The sequence below is a fragment of the Poecilia latipinna genome, unplaced genomic scaffold (assembly GCF_001443285.1).
Source record: "Poecilia latipinna isolate Pla-1442-1.1 unplaced genomic scaffold, P_latipinna-1.0 Scaffold609, whole genome shotgun sequence".
NCBI lineage: Eukaryota > Metazoa > Chordata > Actinopteri > Cyprinodontiformes > Poeciliidae > Poecilia > Poecilia latipinna.
In genome coordinates this window covers 241,235-258,309 of record NW_015113225.1, presented here as the reverse complement: position 1 = coordinate 258,309, position 17,075 = coordinate 241,235, and the positions used below count along the sequence as shown (strand labels likewise).

General features: G+C 38.6%; 2 protein-coding genes across 4 annotated transcripts in view; both read right to left on the bottom strand.

The window, feature by feature from the left end:
* Positions 1 to 27: 27 nt before the first annotated feature.
* On the bottom strand, positions 28 to 4,389 carry fam133b (family with sequence similarity 133 member B). 2 transcript variants are annotated; one of them, XM_015042942.1, is made up of 11 exons: positions 4,230 to 4,388; positions 3,095 to 3,192; positions 2,283 to 2,361; positions 1,981 to 2,082; positions 1,863 to 1,895; positions 1,593 to 1,661; positions 1,103 to 1,201; positions 969 to 1,007; positions 795 to 884; positions 517 to 579; positions 28 to 368 (listed from the first exon to the last, which is right to left on the bottom strand). In XM_015042942.1, exons 1-11 carry the CDS (start codon positions 4,251 to 4,253, stop codon positions 273 to 275), a joined length of 792 nt encoding a protein of 263 aa, XP_014898428.1. In that variant the 5' UTR covers positions 4,254 to 4,388; the 3' UTR covers positions 28 to 272. The 2 variants fall into 2 exon arrangements, with proteins under 2 accessions (XP_014898428.1, XP_014898429.1); XM_015042943.1 differs by lacking the exon at positions 517 to 579 and having other exon boundaries at positions 4,230 to 4,389.
* A 305-nt stretch (positions 4,390 to 4,694) lies between these two features.
* Positions 4,695 to 17,075, bottom strand: part of cdk6 (cyclin dependent kinase 6) — a 45,904-nt gene continuing 33,523 nt past the window's right edge. For both annotated transcript variants that reach the window (XM_015042939.1, XM_015042940.1), the window contains 4 exons: positions 16,614 to 16,723; positions 8,626 to 8,676; positions 8,366 to 8,501; positions 4,695 to 8,241 (listed from right to left, as the gene is read on the bottom strand). In XM_015042939.1, coding sequence (XP_014898425.1) covers positions 8,089 to 8,241; positions 8,366 to 8,501; positions 8,626 to 8,676; positions 16,614 to 16,723 — 450 coding nt within the window. In that variant the 3' untranslated portion in view covers positions 4,695 to 8,088. The remainder of the gene's footprint in view (positions 8,242 to 8,365; positions 8,502 to 8,625; positions 8,677 to 16,613; positions 16,724 to 17,075) is intronic.

The following is a 17,075-nucleotide window of genomic DNA, read 5'->3' as shown; positions in this document are numbered from 1 at the left end:
ACAGACTTAGAGCCAAATGCATGGGAAAGAAACATAATAAAATCTCAATCCTCAAAATCTACAAAAAAAAAAACCTTGCTGGAGAGAAAAAAGATGTACCGGTAGTTCCCTCATCTCGACTCCACATACAGAAGAACCTCAGCATTACGTCTTATGTCCACCTTTTTTCAATCCTGACGACTGCAGCCAGGTGAGAAACGTTTTCCACAATCGAAGGCAAAACAACACCGGTGAAGTGTGAGGAAAACAGGAGCACTGTGATGACGCGGCTTTCAGTCAAGCTCCGAGTCCGACTGAGACGTCGCCTTCTTTTTCTTTTTTCTGCCGTGCTTTTTGTGCTTCTTTTTCCTCTTCTTCTTGGATTTTACCTACAACCAGAAATACGTTTTGTTCAACAAATAATTTCGCCTGTATACAACACTCTACGTGAATTAAAATGCCAATGTAAAAAATAATAAGACGACACTTGTTTTTGTTTTTCTGAGGGGAGGGGAGACAATAACTAACATTGCTTACAGTGAATTTTACAGTGAACTTCTCCCTCTCCTCGCTACTTCTCTTTTTCTTCTTGGGTTCAGCCTATAAAAGTAATAAAAGTTGATCAATGTTCGGCTACGACAGCTCCTAAAATATTACTGTCGGTAACGTCTCCTGATTTACAGCGAGGGAAACTTGAGCAGTTTGGCCTTCGCAGAACTTCTAAACCACACAGCAGACATGAATTCTGCACGACGTACAACTGAATCAGTCAGTTCCTGCGATAATAAAATAAATGCAACAATAAAAAAAAATACCTCGTCCCAATCTGAGACAACAGTCGATTCTGATGAGGAGTCTTTGTGACTTCTCTCTGTCTTCCTTTTCCTTTTACGCTCCTTTTCATCCTGATGGAGGCGAGGTTTACCATCATTTTTGTAACGTTTCAGTGACTTTAAATCTTTTATAGCTTTCTGGACCAAGCAAATTACCTTGTCTTTCTCTCCGTCTTCCCTGATTCGTTTCCTTTTCTTAGGAAAGAAATAGAACAGTTTTAAGATGTTTTGTTTTTACCCAAGTGCCGTAAAAAAGGGGAGAATGGGTCATTCTAAAAAGAAAAAAAAACCTTGATTTCGACATCCGAATCGTCGCCCGAGACGTCCGATGGTCTCTTGCCTGACGATCGCTTGCGCTTCCGTTTTTTCTTTATGCTCTTCTTTTCATCCTGTGTTAAAACATGCAAATTCGTTTAAAAAAAGATTATTCAATTTGTGTTCGGTGGTCACAAAACGGCTGACCAACTGGTTTGCAGGATTGAAACTGGGACAAAATTTAAATCCTAGACTAGACTAATGCTTACCGGCACTAACCTCATCTACATCTACAGCTAAAAAAAAAAAAAAAAAATCTGAATCTCTTATTAGACTAGATTAATGATAGTGGGCTTTATTTCCAATCAAATTTTGAAGACACCGCTTCGTAATCTCTCAAAAACATGTTGAATTTACGTAATCAAAAAGTCGACACTTTCAATTACTGACATTATTAAAATCCAATCTGACCAGGATACCTCTTTAAACAATTCTGTCATATGTATTCATATTGGCTTGACTTACCTCGTCTTCGGACTCTGAAGAAGAGCTGCTGGAGGAATCAGAACTCGATGAGGAGGAAGATGAAGAATGCTTGAGCAAACACATTAAAAGCAGGGTTCATGAGATTTGAGCCAGTACAATTGACTGTAATTAAGTGGATTAAGTCAGATTTTTACAAATATGGAAACCGTGTATTTATGTGTGTGTGTGTGTGTGTGTGTGTGTGGGAGGGAAGAGGATTAGTGCGGTAAAGTTGCCAAAAAAAAAAAAATACTGGAAGTCTCTCCTCACCCTGCTAGACTTCTTCTTCTCCTTCTTCTTTTTCTGGATGCGTGTGCAAAAGCAAAGAAGCACATGGTTGAGTAAGCGTGATTCAATGGGATCCTCATCCAAAAATCTGATTACACACCTCCTTTTTGTCTTTCTTGTCCTCACTGTCCATGGACTTTTTGTCCCGTTCTTTGTCGCCAAGCCTTTTTTCTCGGTTTTTAGCCAGCTCTCTCCTCCATCTCTGCAAACAACATCGCAGAGGTTAACAAAAGGTGCGATTCGTGCAGATCAAGGGGCATTATTGCAACTTTAACGTTATCCATTTATTAACAAGAGAAGCTAGTAAAATATTTGGTCGTGATCATTTGATGCGTCTAAACCGCTGACTGCTGCTGCACAGACAGGCCTGTGGAATCAGTGGAGGTTATACTTCAACGTTACCTCATTCATTTTGTCTTCAAAGTCAGCCAGGGCCCGAGATCCCTTTTTCTTCTTCTCCAGCTGCTCCTTTAGCTCTTCCCTGTTCGACACAAAGCGCATCGGCTTCAGAATGCGACAACCTTAAATTTTTCAAAAATAACAGCCACATGAAATCATGACACGTAATGATTTTCAAGCACAGAGTTCACTTCAAACCAGACATAGGGATTAACTTTGTGCAAAAGTTGCATTTAAGTAATGGTTAACGCTTAAGAAATGCTCTATATTCATGTCTTTTATAAGGAGGTCATGTCATGGGATGATTTTTGCAGGACAGAAGTTTTCTGCTGACAGGCAGCAAAATCATTTTACACCTCCTGTCTTTTATTGCCATTTATGCTTTCAGAGGGGAAGCGTGGTGCATCTCACATTTTAGATGGACACATAAAGGACAACGATACCTGTGCTTGTGGTTTAATTCACTCAATATATAATTACAAAGGAATCCATAAACAAAGCAGTCACATGTAGCTTTTAAATAGTAAAAAAACAAAAAAAAAAACCTTATTTCCTCTTCTCTCTTGGCAGCCCTAAAATAATGCTGTGGCCTGCTTATTAAAATCCGTGAGACAAAAGAATGACTCAACAGTTTTCTTCATCTATACCACAATAGCAATGTCAACAAGAATATTGTTTGGGACTAGTATGTTTGCTATTATATCCAGAGTGTCGGTAATTCACAGGGTGAGAATTACACACCCCATACACACTGCAGGTGGGGTCTCATGTAAGCAAACTTATTTGTCTCATCTTGTTTTCTGTTGCCAACTAACCATGTTGGTCGAGGCCTGCTTAAGTAATCCTGTATAGTCGGTCCGGAGTTCTGGACAGGCCCCTTGGCTCGAGCAGCTGCAATAGGGTTTATGTATGCCTGAAAAACGACAGAAGACCATTGTTATAATGTTATAAGGACACTATAATATTAAGAAAATAACTCTGGAAGAATATCAAAAGCATTACTGAAAGAAAGAACCACAATGCCATAAATTCAACAAAACTACTGTCCTCTAAGTAAGACCCAAATGGGCAAAACCGTCCTTTACGATCAACTTTTATATGAAAACACTGCTTGTGTTTTCATATAAAAATAAAATTACTTTAAATGAACAAATGAAAAACAACATTTTAGCTAACAATCTGTGCGCTACTGAAAACTTAAATGAGGTTTCGTTATTTATTTTCCCTTTGGGACCAATGAAGTATTTTTTAATTTGAATCATTACATTTAAAAAAAAAAATTAGAGCAGAGTAATTATCTTTTTTTTCCTAGTCAAAAATGAAACTTGAGCTTTCTGAAATGAAAAAAACAAACAACAACAACATATAAAACACTAAATATTTCCAGAAGTGATTGTTTAAAGATATAATGGAAATACATGCACTGCATGAACAAATAATTCAGATTTTTTTAAAACCAGGGCAGCCATTTATTCTCTGACTGCTTCGTTCATATGCACAAAATAAATAAAAAAACCCACAAATCGGCTTTACACTAATATCTATCACCATTAGAGCAATATCAATGTAATAAAATCAGCAAGAAAAACCACATTAGAAGACTTATAAAGTTTTAAGCTGAAATGTGACAGCTTGGCATATTTGCATCAGCTACTGTTTACGCACTGCACAAATGAAGAGTTAGCATTGTAGCATAAAGCTATTCATTTCAGTGACACAATGCCTTGTGTTAGATAAATAGACCTTATGTTTAATCAACTGTACTCCCCTTTTGCATTTAACAACAGCGACGTGTTTATTTAGCTTGACATATTCACTGAAAAAAAAATGCTTCGTAGATATCAATGCTAATGCTAATGCTAAAACTGTTTTTCACCCGAGACGTTTGACAAATGATTTTGAGCAAATTATTTTTACGTTTATTTAAAAGCTAACTTAAGTTACACTCACCACTCGATTGTCTCTTTTGCCCATATCCAGCCAATGATGAGAAAAAACATTAGAGTTACTTTACTATCATTGGGCTAACCACTGCATAGAATGAAGCTAACGGCTACATGTACTCTTCTTCGACTTTACGGTACTCACAATCAGTGTCGAGGCAATACTGCCACCTTCTGGGGGTTATTATGCGTCTTTTTTCCACAAACTGGATTTTGTATAAACAACAAATGAAAAAAAAAGATAAATTCCGACAGTAAAAGTAAAAACATTTCTACCTACAATTTAACAGTATTACTAAATTTAGCCTTTACTGGGGCAAAGCTGCTGCCAAGGACCCCAAGGTTAGCAGGCAGTTACTCCAGAGACTTAAACCCCCCATAATAACAACAACAACAATAAAATAATAATAATAATAATAATGATAATAACCTATAGTAAACACGGTATACAACTAAAAAGTAACAATGAAAAGGGTGTTATGGTGATTTATTGAACCACATTCATAGACAAATAAAAAAAAAAAAACATTTGCAAAATTCTGCATTTTATTCAGCTGGTGCAACACCATATTATGACACCAATGCATTCATACATTATGCCAATCTGACTGATATGATGTATTTATGTATTCCATATTCCTTGTTTTGAAACTGTTAAACTGCTTTTAAACATGAACAACTGACATGAGATTTAAATGCGTTACATGGCGAGTCTTAGAAATGATTGCATGAACTTTGATGACAAAAACTGTCATTAGTTCAATTATAAAACACTATTTCTAAAGTAATTATAGCTTTATAATTATGCAGCTTTATTATGGAGCACTTAACATCAGAAATCTTGCTATCAAATAGAAAATGAACACAGTGTTTAGTTAAGCAGATCTATTATGCTCGCCTTTCGGCAAATACAAGTTGCTGGTAATAACAGTCTATTTCAAACAGAAACAACTACAGTAACATAATGGATAAATAGTATTAACAGTAGACTATAATCAAAGACACCATTATGAGACAGCTTGAGAGGAAACCTGAAAACCTGAAGGAATTGTTATGTGGTCACTTAGTAAGCCAAGAGATGTGCAAACTGTGCCCAAGAGATTTGGACATCCAGAAAAAACCTGAGAGAGTTGAAAAATGAGTGTGTTTGTGTGTGTGTGTGTGTGCTAGTAGCACTACCTGTTAGAAAAAAACATAAACCAACCAGTGTTAAATTGTTACTGTTCCGCAAGAACTACAAAATACAAAAATACAGCTCTGCATAAGTTGCCTTTTCCTTGATCATTTACAAGAAACAAAGAAAAAAAAACAAAAAAAAAAAAAACGGAATTGCAATAAAACGGCACATTAATGTAAAAGCAAAAACTGTAAATAAAAATGTGTTTATCATCTCGTTGTTAACACTACTGTAAAATTCATAGCCACAATCAATCCACAGCAAAGGAGATCCGTTAATTCCACCCAACAATTTCAAGAAACAAAATGTTCTCATCACACAACTTTCCACAGACCTTCGCCTACTCTACGTACACCTAGCCACTTTTATGACATATCTATGTGCTTCATCGACAGCTTCTGTCGTTGCACCTAGCTAAATACACTGTACAGTACCAATACCTAGTTTCTACACATTCCTTGCACAAACTCTGATCGTGAGCAGAGTCGGTGCACTTGGTGTAAGAATACCGTATGCCCAGCTTATTAAGAAAAACTCTAAAAAGAAATACATAAAATCCAGTAAAAAGCATATAAGACTTGTCAATAAAATTAAAATTAAATACAGAATATTTTTTTTGATAACACTTTGCCAAATGTTTCATAATGAATAGTGCTGGTGGGTCTTTATCCACAGAAAGCAAGCCTGTGCATTACGCTGTCGTTTAGATTGTAAATAAGTGAAACTTATAATGATAAAAATCCCACAATGGCACAGAAAGAGTCATTCAAAAGTCTTAAAGTAAGTGGCAGGATCAGTTTTCATTGTCTCAGCACCGTTACGATCAGCCTATTGAGTCTTTGAAGAGCGCAGCAACCATTAGAATCCTGCTACTGGTTTGTCTGCAGTTACTCTAGATACCCACAAGATGGCAGCAATATTATAGTTAACATTAGAATGACGAGGAACATGGCAGTGAGAGGCTGGCTTGTGATTCCTTGTGACTTTATAGGTACATGAGCATGCTTGGGTTGAGTACTTGCGAGCGCACTCCCATTGTTCGTCCCCTTACGGCACACTTCCACAGTGAGCATGAAGGCAGGTAAGATCCACGCTGTCCTCTTCGGACCCTGTCTGGTCCTCAAGACAGGAGGGCAGTCTGAAAAGTCTAAACACTGGTCATGAAGAAGCTTCAGCCTCTAAAACTTGTCCGGCCTCTCGACTATTCTAGGAGTCGATATAAGACACAGGCCTGTATTTGCATTGTTAAGATAACATTTCACAACCTAAAAAGCAGCAATTAAGATCCACTGGTTCTCGGGAGGGCAGCTTTTGTGCATGGTTCAAGGGCATGATCTGCTTTCATGCCTTCTTGCTATCTTGTTTTTTTTTTGTTTGTTTTTTTTTGTTTTTGTTTTTGAAGGAGTGTTATACATTGAATATAAAAAGTATTTCCCTCCCATCATTCAATTATATTTTACATTTATATGACACATAAAACTGCAGTTAATTAAGCTTTTTGACATGCAGACACACTGGCTGTCAAAAAAAAAAAAAACCCTGATAAAATGTTGTTTTGAAATGTAAAATGTGAAATTTATCTTGCATAAGTCAAGTGAAAACATTCGCGGAAGAAGGGTAAAAAATAAAACAAGCTGCAATGATCTTGTTGCATAAACTGAAGGTTTGTGAAAACATGTTTAGGTTCAATTTCAACAGTTTTTGAAATTGGATTCACCAGCATCATGGTGAATCCAAGGCTATAGTCAAAGAATAATAATAAAAGAAGATTTCTGTCTTCTGTTCATTCCACATACTCTTAAGGATTTGACAAGGTAAAAAGGGCAGATACTGCCAAGTGAATTTGTGGGATACTGATGCACTCCTACCAAAGAAGACTGACTAGTTTAAGTTGATCAAAGGATGCATCAATAAAGTTAGATCAGTTTAAGAGTTTGAAAACTTTGAGCGACTTATCCGTTGGATTGCACAGAATAAATGCCAGGTTTTTTTGAACGATTTAACATGGTTTCCTGTTTAACATCACAAAAATCCTAATGTCTAACAAGTAGATGTCAAAACCTCTGCATAGAATGACCCTAAATAAGGCCGTACCTCTGACTGAAGCCATCACTGTTGGCTGAGGGGATCGGGCTCATGTTTCTTAAATTAAATATACCTGCATCTACAAAGGAGCTTCTGCAAACTAAAGAACCTTTACTGTCTTATTGGAAATTAAAAGTAAGGTAAAGATAAAAGAGGACAGCATTTTGGTATGCTAACTTATGCCTACCCAGATGCTGGAAACGCTATGTTGAAATAGCTTTTTTTTTGGCAGAATGCTTAGGATTTGTTAGGATCAAAAATGAATTAAATACAACTCCAGAAGAAACCTTACAACCCAAGGCAATAGGAGAACCTTCAAGCGGTCTAAAACTAGCCAGCTAAAAAAAACAAAAAAAAACAAAAAACAAAAAAAAAAAACAGCGCTGGAGACCAAATCAAATGTATTATGACATTTGATTTGGTCTGTTAGCATAAAAGGCTAACGTTTATGCAAGGGGGCATCTTAAAGACTGTCTTCCACTGGCAAGTGTCAAAAAGCTTAATTAATGGTTTTCGGTAAGCTAGACACCCAGAAATACAAAATGGGTACAAAAATACTTCTTTTAGCCACTGCTTGGGATAGTTGCAGGCGTAAGGAGGACTATCAGGCTGTCCTCTCCTCAATAGTGGGTTTGTTGCTGGGGATTGAATGGGTAGCGTACAGACTCCTGCTGTTACTGTCCACGCTTTGAAAGTAGGGGTGAGTCAACGCAGAGAAAGCAGATATCCTCCTGGAGGGGTTGAAGGTGAGAAATTGCTACAGAGGTTGGAGAAAATTGAAAAAAAAAAAAAAGTAAAAACAAAAGAAAAAGAAGTCAAGAAGGAATAGTTAGTTAGTCAGAAACATTCTTACGATTTGAAGAGAAATTCATTTTGCTTACCATTAACAGGCCTCGTCCGTCCTCATCCATGTCTGGCACCAGGTCTTCTATTGGCTTTGGGGGTCGGGGTGTGAAGGCGCTCTGTGGTAAGGCCACTTCTTGAGGCCAGTCGTCTGGTGAAGGTACTCCAACAACACTGTTAAACGATAAAAAGATTATCAGTAATTCATTTGTGTCAATAACAGACTTTTAGGCACAATCCATTATCATGAGAAGGTTTTTTTTTGTCTTATTTTGAAGCAAATTATACTCATACTTACTCAAAGATCTTTCCCAGCTGATCTACATCAGAGTTTCCTCGAAAAAGGGGTCTAGAAAGGGAATAAAAAGAACAAGTCAGTTTCGCTGCCATCTGTACGACGTTGCCACTGATTCTCTGCGGAATACAAGCTTCAGAGTCCAAATTTCTGCTGTAGGTGAACAGAACTCATATACCGGCTTTTGACTCAAGGCGATAGGAATGTGAGAGGCTGATGTGAACGTTTGAAGTCCACATGTTGTCAGGATTGTGGAGCAGCGTTGGTAAGACCACTAAAGACAGGAAGGAGGGAACCAGGATGAAAAGAGGGAGGGGAGCAGTAGCAGGACTGCTGGTGGTTCCTGTGGCTTTGGGCAGTCTTCGGATACTCGTGGGCGGTCACGGCTCGGGCCTGGCACTCGCACAAATTCCAGTAGTCATCATCAGCACAAGCCTACCAGTCGCCTCGCAGGATAGAAAAAAGCCTGTTTAGCTCCTACATGCTTCAGCTTTGGCTCCCGGCTTCATCGATGTGAGTAGGCAATTGGGACCGAGACGCTTATGAAAGAAAAGTTGGATTATTGTAATGCCGAAAGAGCCATGGGAATGAGACTTTCCTGTTCAAGTTTCTCTGAGAGGGAAGGAGGGAGAAGGGCTTCAATGAACCTATTCACCTCAAATCTCGAGGCACAGCTGTGGGAAATCGGACGTTTCTGAATTACTGAAGAGTAGAAAAAAACCCTTCAAAGTAAAAAAAAAACGTTTGCCGCACAACGACGACGCGTCCGCACCAAAACTCAGATTGATATGCAAAGAGACTCTTTGAAGACATTCACGCAGAAGGAACATTTTCACAAATTACAAACAGTTACAAATATCTCTATTTTAATAAAACATGACGATAAAAAAAGTGCAAAGCGGGAGCATGACTGTGAAGCCATCTTTTGCAAATGAAAACAGTCATACTCAGTATGAAAACACCCATTCTTCTGCAACCACCAACAGGTTTCCTTCCATTTCCAGAGTTCCACTGGTTTTTAGCTCCATCCATCTTTCCAACAACTCTGACCAAACTTCTCTCTCTCTGCTGAAGAAAGTAGCGTAGCGCGATGGTGCCACCACCATGTGCCATCAAGGGAGGTGTGTTGAATTTGACGTGCAAATTTTAGTTTTCTTCCAGAGACACTGTTTTTCCACATGGGTCAAAAACTAAGATTTTTTTGTCGGAACAAGCCACCAAAACCTCCTTCCATGTATTTGCTTCGTCTCCTACGTGCTTTATGTCAAAAAGCACACGCCGCTTTTTATAGTCTTTGGATTTATTTTTGATTCAAAACAGATTTGTGCACAACTAGTAGATGACCTACGGATAAAAAACACGTCTTGCCCAGTTTCCATAGTCTTTCCATTTTTGAAGAGCTGGTTGAACAGAGCTCTTTGAGATGTTGAGTACTAAGGATTCTTTTACAATACTTCAAGGACTTCCTTCCATTTCTTGTTGAGATGCTGTTTGCTCATTATTATTGTCCGACCAAACCTCTGAGGCCTTTCCAGAAATACTGTTGATATACTAAGATGAAAGCTAACTGTAGAACATTTACTAATTAGGTAAATAAAGTTCATGGAGCATGAATTTTTTTTTTTTTTTTTTGCAAGGTGCTGGTCGTGTATTTTGCCTTTTGGCCTGGGTACTGTTCAAATGCACCTCACTTGAGCAAAGTCAGCAGTAACCTACCAGCCACCTTGTACTTCCCTGTGTTTTCCCACTTGCAGGAAGCTTTGCATAGCTGAACACCCACACTTTCCTACACAATCAAAGTCTGGAATATTTTTCACCCGAGCCTGTACAAAGAAAGCAGCCTCTAAGCTCTGGCTTAGAAGTTAAAATCTGGCACGAGATTTCATTTTAATTATGTGAGTCTACCCTTTTTTTTCTTTTTTTTTTCTTTTAATCAACAAATGTTTCTTTGCTGCTGAACCACCGCAAGGACAAAATGCCCCACGTGAAGTCTTTTGAATAAAGCTTTTGATACGCATTTTAAGATCAGACCAAACCAGTTTCTGAAAGTTGAAAAAAAAAAAAAAAAAAAAAGAATCACCTACAGCAAGTTATCATGCCAAAACAAGTAGGGCTGATAATTCCAAGAGGTCCATTTTTAAACCTAGACCGCTTTGTTGGTTTGCGGTGGAGGATAAGTGGGAATAGCTCACCTAAGTTTGACTGCTGGCATGTGCAGCGTCAACAGTTTGACGCAACTGTGCATCGACACGTTCTCAATAAAATACAAATACACAGACTGCGAAAATGCAAAGTCAAGCAATGGGACTAGAGAGTCCTCTCGAAAGTTTGCAAAATGCACCTCACATTCGCATTTTAAATGCATGAGCAGTCGAAGAGTGACACGAGGTTAGGACAGGCAGCTGAGTCACGCTTCCTTTAGTGCCATTTCGGCGCTGTCCCACATTCCACTGAGGCAACCTCTGGAATGTGTGCACATGTTTGCACGTGAGAGCGTCAATCTGTCTGAGGGCGAAATAGACAGAAATGCAGTTTTTTTTTGGTTGTTTTTTTATTTATTTATTTATTTTTATTTTTTTTTTAGAGAAAATGCATATTCCGCTTTGACTGCATGGACCAGCAAGTGCTGCGCAAGCTTTGGTCGTTTCCTACGTGTCAATCTGTGTGAACATGTGGACATGACTGTGCTCCGCAGAGGATTTATCAATCGAGTCTCAAGCTGTGAGAAAGTCAACAAGGATGTAGGGCCTCTCCCAGACCATTAACACACCACGTTCAGGCTTTTCGATTTGTGGAATGTCAACATGCAGACGTCCTCTCCCTTATTCTCTTGAAATATGAGTCAGAAATCATCCTTGCCATGCAGATGCAGACTTGTATAACATTTGCTTAAATTTCCACACACTGTATTCTTATGATGGCGTGCAGTTGTTTACTTTTTTTCTTTTGGTCCACAAAGGCACGTTAGGATGTTTGGAAAGAAGATAAAAGAAAGTAGTAATGGGGAAAATTTAAAGGTATTGAGTCCTTGTAAAAGTTTGGACTTTTCTGTAACATGAGACAACAAAGAACATGGAATGCTCTAAACTAAGATTGCAACCCGTGCAAAATTTAAACAAAACGTGGAATTTATAAAGCGTGTGGACGAACAGCTCCAGAGACATTTGACTTATAACCTTTACACGCAGTTTAGGCGCAAGCTAGTATGAGTTACTGTGTTTCTTCATCGTCGTCTTTTCTGCACTTTCCCCTAAATCTTCCTTTTGCTTTCTTTCACCACTTCTTCCAGGTGTCCTTTAATCTCCGACAGGTGTCCTTTTAAAAAGCCATCTTTATCGCTAAAAGAGTGATATTTGCGTTCACGGTCATCAAAGGACTCCGCCTCACCTTCCAGCTCAAAGGAAAACTGGTCAGGTGCCAAAATATGAAGACACCCACATTTACAAATACACAGCAAATCTTTTAACAGCTTTCTCTGTCAAACTGGGAGACAAAAGGAAACCCTAGCCCAGATGACACACACAGTCTACGACCTGCTGTCAAGGAGGAATTTCCAACAAAGAGACAAGGTCTCTTTGTTTCTGACAGAGCTCCATATAGGAAAGGACATTTTTAAGCAAACATTAAAAGACGTTTGTATATGCTTTATGGATTGCAGCAGGTATTTGAAGTGCTACTTTGAGTGGGGAACTTATTATTGCCTTGGTTCAACTGGAAAAATTATGCAGTGAGCATCATTTCTGCAAAATACTGCACCAAACAGTTTTGGTGCTCTGCAGAGCGATGAACTGATATAGTTTTGAAGGTTTTGAGATGACAGCGAGATCTTATCCGGCATCTTTCAAAGCTTTAATTTGGTATGCACGCTGTTAAACAGCACACACAATTTGTGTAAGAAACCACATTTGCGATTTCATTTCATACATTTTGAAGGAGCCGATAATTATTTGTTGTGACGCCAACTTAAAATGTCTGACAGAAACATCTGTTCTGCAGTCTTTATCTCCGTTGCAAACTCTGTGGGTAATGTCACTAAAACCACAAGTTAAATAGGGGTGTTGTCAAAAAAATTATTGTTTCAAATCACCAGATTTCTCATGCTAATATGCCGACATTAGCAAGCGTGCGGACATTTTATAGATTACACGCAGAATTTATAATAAAGATCAAACTCTCACTTCTAATTCTCAAATTTCTCAAATGCAAAACAGAGCCAAGCTGCAGACAATTCAACCCAAATAGGAATTTAAGTCTGTCAGCAAATCTAAGTGGAATTTCTGTTTAACTTAGTGAAAACACATTTATCCTTGTCATAATGGCATGCTGGAAACCATTTGGATATGACAAATGTTCACTTTCTTGGTGTTAGAAATACAAAAAAATTACATAAAAGAAAAAAAAACAAATGAAGAAGAGAGTGGGTGCAGTTTGGCGGGCGAATAGTTTTACGCCTTGGCTCTTAAGGTAAATTTGCAAAGCTGGCAAAAAAGTATGATTTGAAAGGGAAAACAAAACGCCTATCAAAATGTTTTAACCCTGTGTGACCTTTTGAGCTTGTGAACTTTCACATGCTTGCATGATGGGGTGAGAGGACGGTTGGGGAAGGAAGCAGGGCTGCTCCTCCTGGCAATAAGCCCTGCCCCAGAACGACACTTCTTATCTGCTATTGCACACACACACACACACACACACACACACACACACACACACACACACACACACACACACAAGTACAGACTAACTCATTTCACTTTGGAATACACACTTTTCTTCACATAGGCTTGCACCAAACCGTTTTCATTCTATGCTTATGGAATAAATTTAAACACTTTCTTTCCAACATGAAAAAAAAAGTACATGTATTTTTCCCACTGTAAAAACAAAATCCGTTATTAGTGCGCCCCTCCATTGTGAAGTTCGTTAAACCACAAACTGAAATACCTAGACCAAGAACCAGAATCTTGACTTGCATGCTTCGACCACAACAGCCAGCCTCTGTTACTGTAATGGTTTGATAAGCCAACTGAAATGTGATTGCCTATTGCTCAAAAACATCTGTCAGGTGTCATTTGAGGTGATGATAAGTGGTTTAGCAAATTCCCAAAATGACTCAATGTGTAAACTGTGTGAAAACTTTGTTTGGACCATCTAAAGCTAAAAATCAAAAGTGAACAAAGCCTGTAGAGATTTCAAACTTTCTCCACTTCCTACTTTTGGGTTGAATGGCTTGGACTCGACATAATACAAGGTGGACATTTAAGTTCCCTTTCAATACTGATAAAAAAAAAAAAAAATATATATATATATATATATATATATATATATATATATATTTATGTGTGTGTGTATAAACATAAAAAAAATTGTTAATGATTATCAAAAAATCTTAGATTCAACAGGTTTTTAACAACTATGTATAGTGCTGAGACATCCACGCCTAACCAGTGAGATAGCGGAAAGAATTCCCAAACATCCCAGTTTACGCAGATTTAAAACGTGAACCCTTATCATGACCTCTGAGTTAGAAATGGAACAACTAGCCCATTAGTATAAAATCTATTCTTAAATAAATGTGTTGACAATTTGTTTTATGGGTGAAAGTTAATTATGAGAAGAAGAAGTTCAAATTAATTTCAAACTGAAAGGAAACAGACAACCACCAATGCGTGAAGGCAAACGTCAAGTAATCACGTGTCGTTGCTATTAGGGGAAACTCTGGGTCTTCTGGGTTCACAAGAGGTACTTTCCAAAAGCAAGAGAAATCATGATCAGTGATCTAACGCATGAACACTGTGCAGTTAGTGACTGTAAAGATAACTTAAACTATGATTAAAACATTAGCTTTGGTAATGTGCTATGATTCACTGGCCTTTTAACATGCAGCCTATGTTGTTCAAGGGATTGCTTATAGTTGGAGACTATATTCATAAAGCTCCATAAACTGTTTTGGGGATTTAAAAAAAAAAAAAAAAAGCTGCAGCAAATTGCAACCGAAGCAGAATGCAACATCTCTGAGCAATTTCCAATCCTGCAGGTCATCACATCCTCATGACTGCCCAGCAAGCCTTCATGTCAGTTTTTAACACAACGGGTCTTTGCATGAGCTAATCCAAAGCTACAGTGCCGACCGCAATCACGGGCGACTTTGGAGGAAGGTTATTTTTGTCAGGCAAATTATTTGTGTTGGCTGAGAAATGTTTCGACCGTTACGCTATGGAGAGGCGAAGCCTACCAGTGCTTCTCAAGGCACCACAATGTCACACACTCCTAGGAGGTTCCCACGGTTAATAATTGAGGAGAAGGCCCACGGGATCACAGGTCCTCCCTCTACAATACATTGCAGTGGCTGTGTGGTGTGTTTCCACATTTTTCCCCTCCTAAAGTGTGGTTAATTCCCAGAGAACAATTTGAAAACGCAACATGTCTGTTATGATCGGATGTAAATGTCTTTTTCCCAGCCTCACACCAAAAACAACACGCAGATGGCACCTGATGCCTAGGAAGACTTAGTGACTCCAAGATGTAACTATTTGCTGTATTCTGTAGCTTTATTGAATTTTTTTTATATATCTTTGTTACAATCCGGCTCATTGTGGGTGGTGACAAGATGAATAAGGGTCCTCATCTAGTCTTGTGACCAGTGGTTGAAAGAAATGGGCTTTTGTGTCATTTTGTATTTATATCCCAGGGAAACAGAATGTCACGGTTTACTAATTGAACATTTTTAGGAACTCTAACAAATGCAATTTTTTTTATACATGTATTTAAACTTTACTTTTCAAGTTTTTTAAAAATTCATTTTAAAAGAATGTTGGCGTCACACAGCAGCGAATTGTTTAGGGATGTAATAATGGATGCTGCCATTTATGGATCGATTTTATTCAGCAAGGAGAGCCGACAATGTCACGAGACTACAGAGTCAAAAGAAAGCACAGCTGATAGCAACGGGACGCGCTTCGGTGACACAGACTTCTTTCATACGTTCAGATTGATCAGAATTATAATTTTCAGCCATTGTTTTTGCCTGTAATTAGCATGACTAGCTTCTGCTGGTGCAGAATTATGGCAAATCCTATGTTGATGACGTAAAAGTAGGACAAAAATAATTTTATTGAGACTCCAGTTGCTTTCCAAACTATTGGATATGTGTCCGATGTAGTACCACATATAGAAAGTGGCAGAAATTGGGATTTTATGAAAGGGGGACACGAAGGAAGGTTGGAAATCTTTGCTTTGGTCTGTTTAGACTATTGTGAAAAAGTCAAATATGGGTCCCATATTGGGAAAAAGAAATCAGATTATTCGCGTTGCATTTGCTTGTTGTCTGAACATAGTCTACACAACTACTCTAAAGGATAACCTAACATGTTAGGTCCTCAACACTGCAATTAATGCTCAACCTCATTCAGCAATAATTAGAGACAATCAGTCTACAGTGCTCACCTATGTCACAAAGGGGAAAACACAGGACGGTGAGAGGAGACATGGGAGGACAGCAGCTCTGCTCCCAGACATTGGACTCCTGTTCAAACCACCCATGGGACTGTTTTTTTTTTAATAAATTTTAGTTTTAGCTTATTTTTGTACTTCCCTATTTTTCTTTGTTGCACACCAGTGGAACTTGGTTAAGAGTTGAGGTTAAGAAAATGTTGTGCTTAGACATTTGACACGTTTTGCAGAAAGTATTCCCATGCGAATGCGTCCCATGGTATTCTGGGACATGTACATCTAAAAATTACTCAACAGGGGCAGGTTGTGCACTGGAAACCAGTATGGGCGCTTGACCAAGTTTCCATGGAGCATGTGATTATATTGGAATAAAACTGGTTGGATTTACACAGGTTTTTTTTCCCCCCTTCTTGTAGTTTTAATTTCTGCTCATCCTCTCGCGAGCCTAACAGAGATATCCACACCACATACTCTGGCCGGATTCCAAAGACATTTCTAAATGTGAGGCTTGTTGGCCGTGTTTGCTTCTGTGCACACCTCACCTCCTCCTGAACATTTCGGCGAAGATGCAGCCAACGCTCCACAGGTCCACCGGTGTAGCGTAACTGGACTGGAGCAGCACTTCAGGAGCTCTGTACCACAGCGTCACCACCTGCACCGCAAAACAGCAGAAAAAAACAAACAAACTACTGAGCCTTCATTGTAAGAGCACAAAGAGTTGAACGCTGATGGACTGCCAGCAGCATTAGGTAAATGTCATCGTCGATGCGGGCTCACACACATACGTACGCACAAGCAGCACACTTAACACACTTAAAAGCTTTCGCCTCCATCTTGGCCTTATGCAACAACATGAAATCATATCTGGCAGGACATGCCTCCAGCCAGCTCTGATTTACAAGTCTCTGTTTTTTTTTTTTTTTTTTTTTTTTTTTTTTTACAGACGCTACAAAAAATGTTTTAAATTTTTTTTTAAACAGGAAAAAATCCAACCCCCCCACAAA

What these genes read in the sequence shown, in the direction of transcription:
- fam133b (XM_015042942.1), bottom strand. Translation starts at nt 4,253, where the DNA reads ATGGGCAAAAGAGACAATCGAGTG. An exon ending in AGCAGGCCTCGACCAACATG is followed by an intron (nt 2,362 to 3,094) that starts GTTAGTTGGCAA and finishes TGTGTCGAACAG; the next exon opens with GGAAGAGCTAAAGGAGCAGC. An exon ending in CTTCAGAGTCCGAAGACGAG is followed by an intron (nt 1,202 to 1,592) that starts GTAAGTCAAGCC and finishes GTTTTAACACAG; the next exon opens with GATGAAAAGAAGAGCATAAA.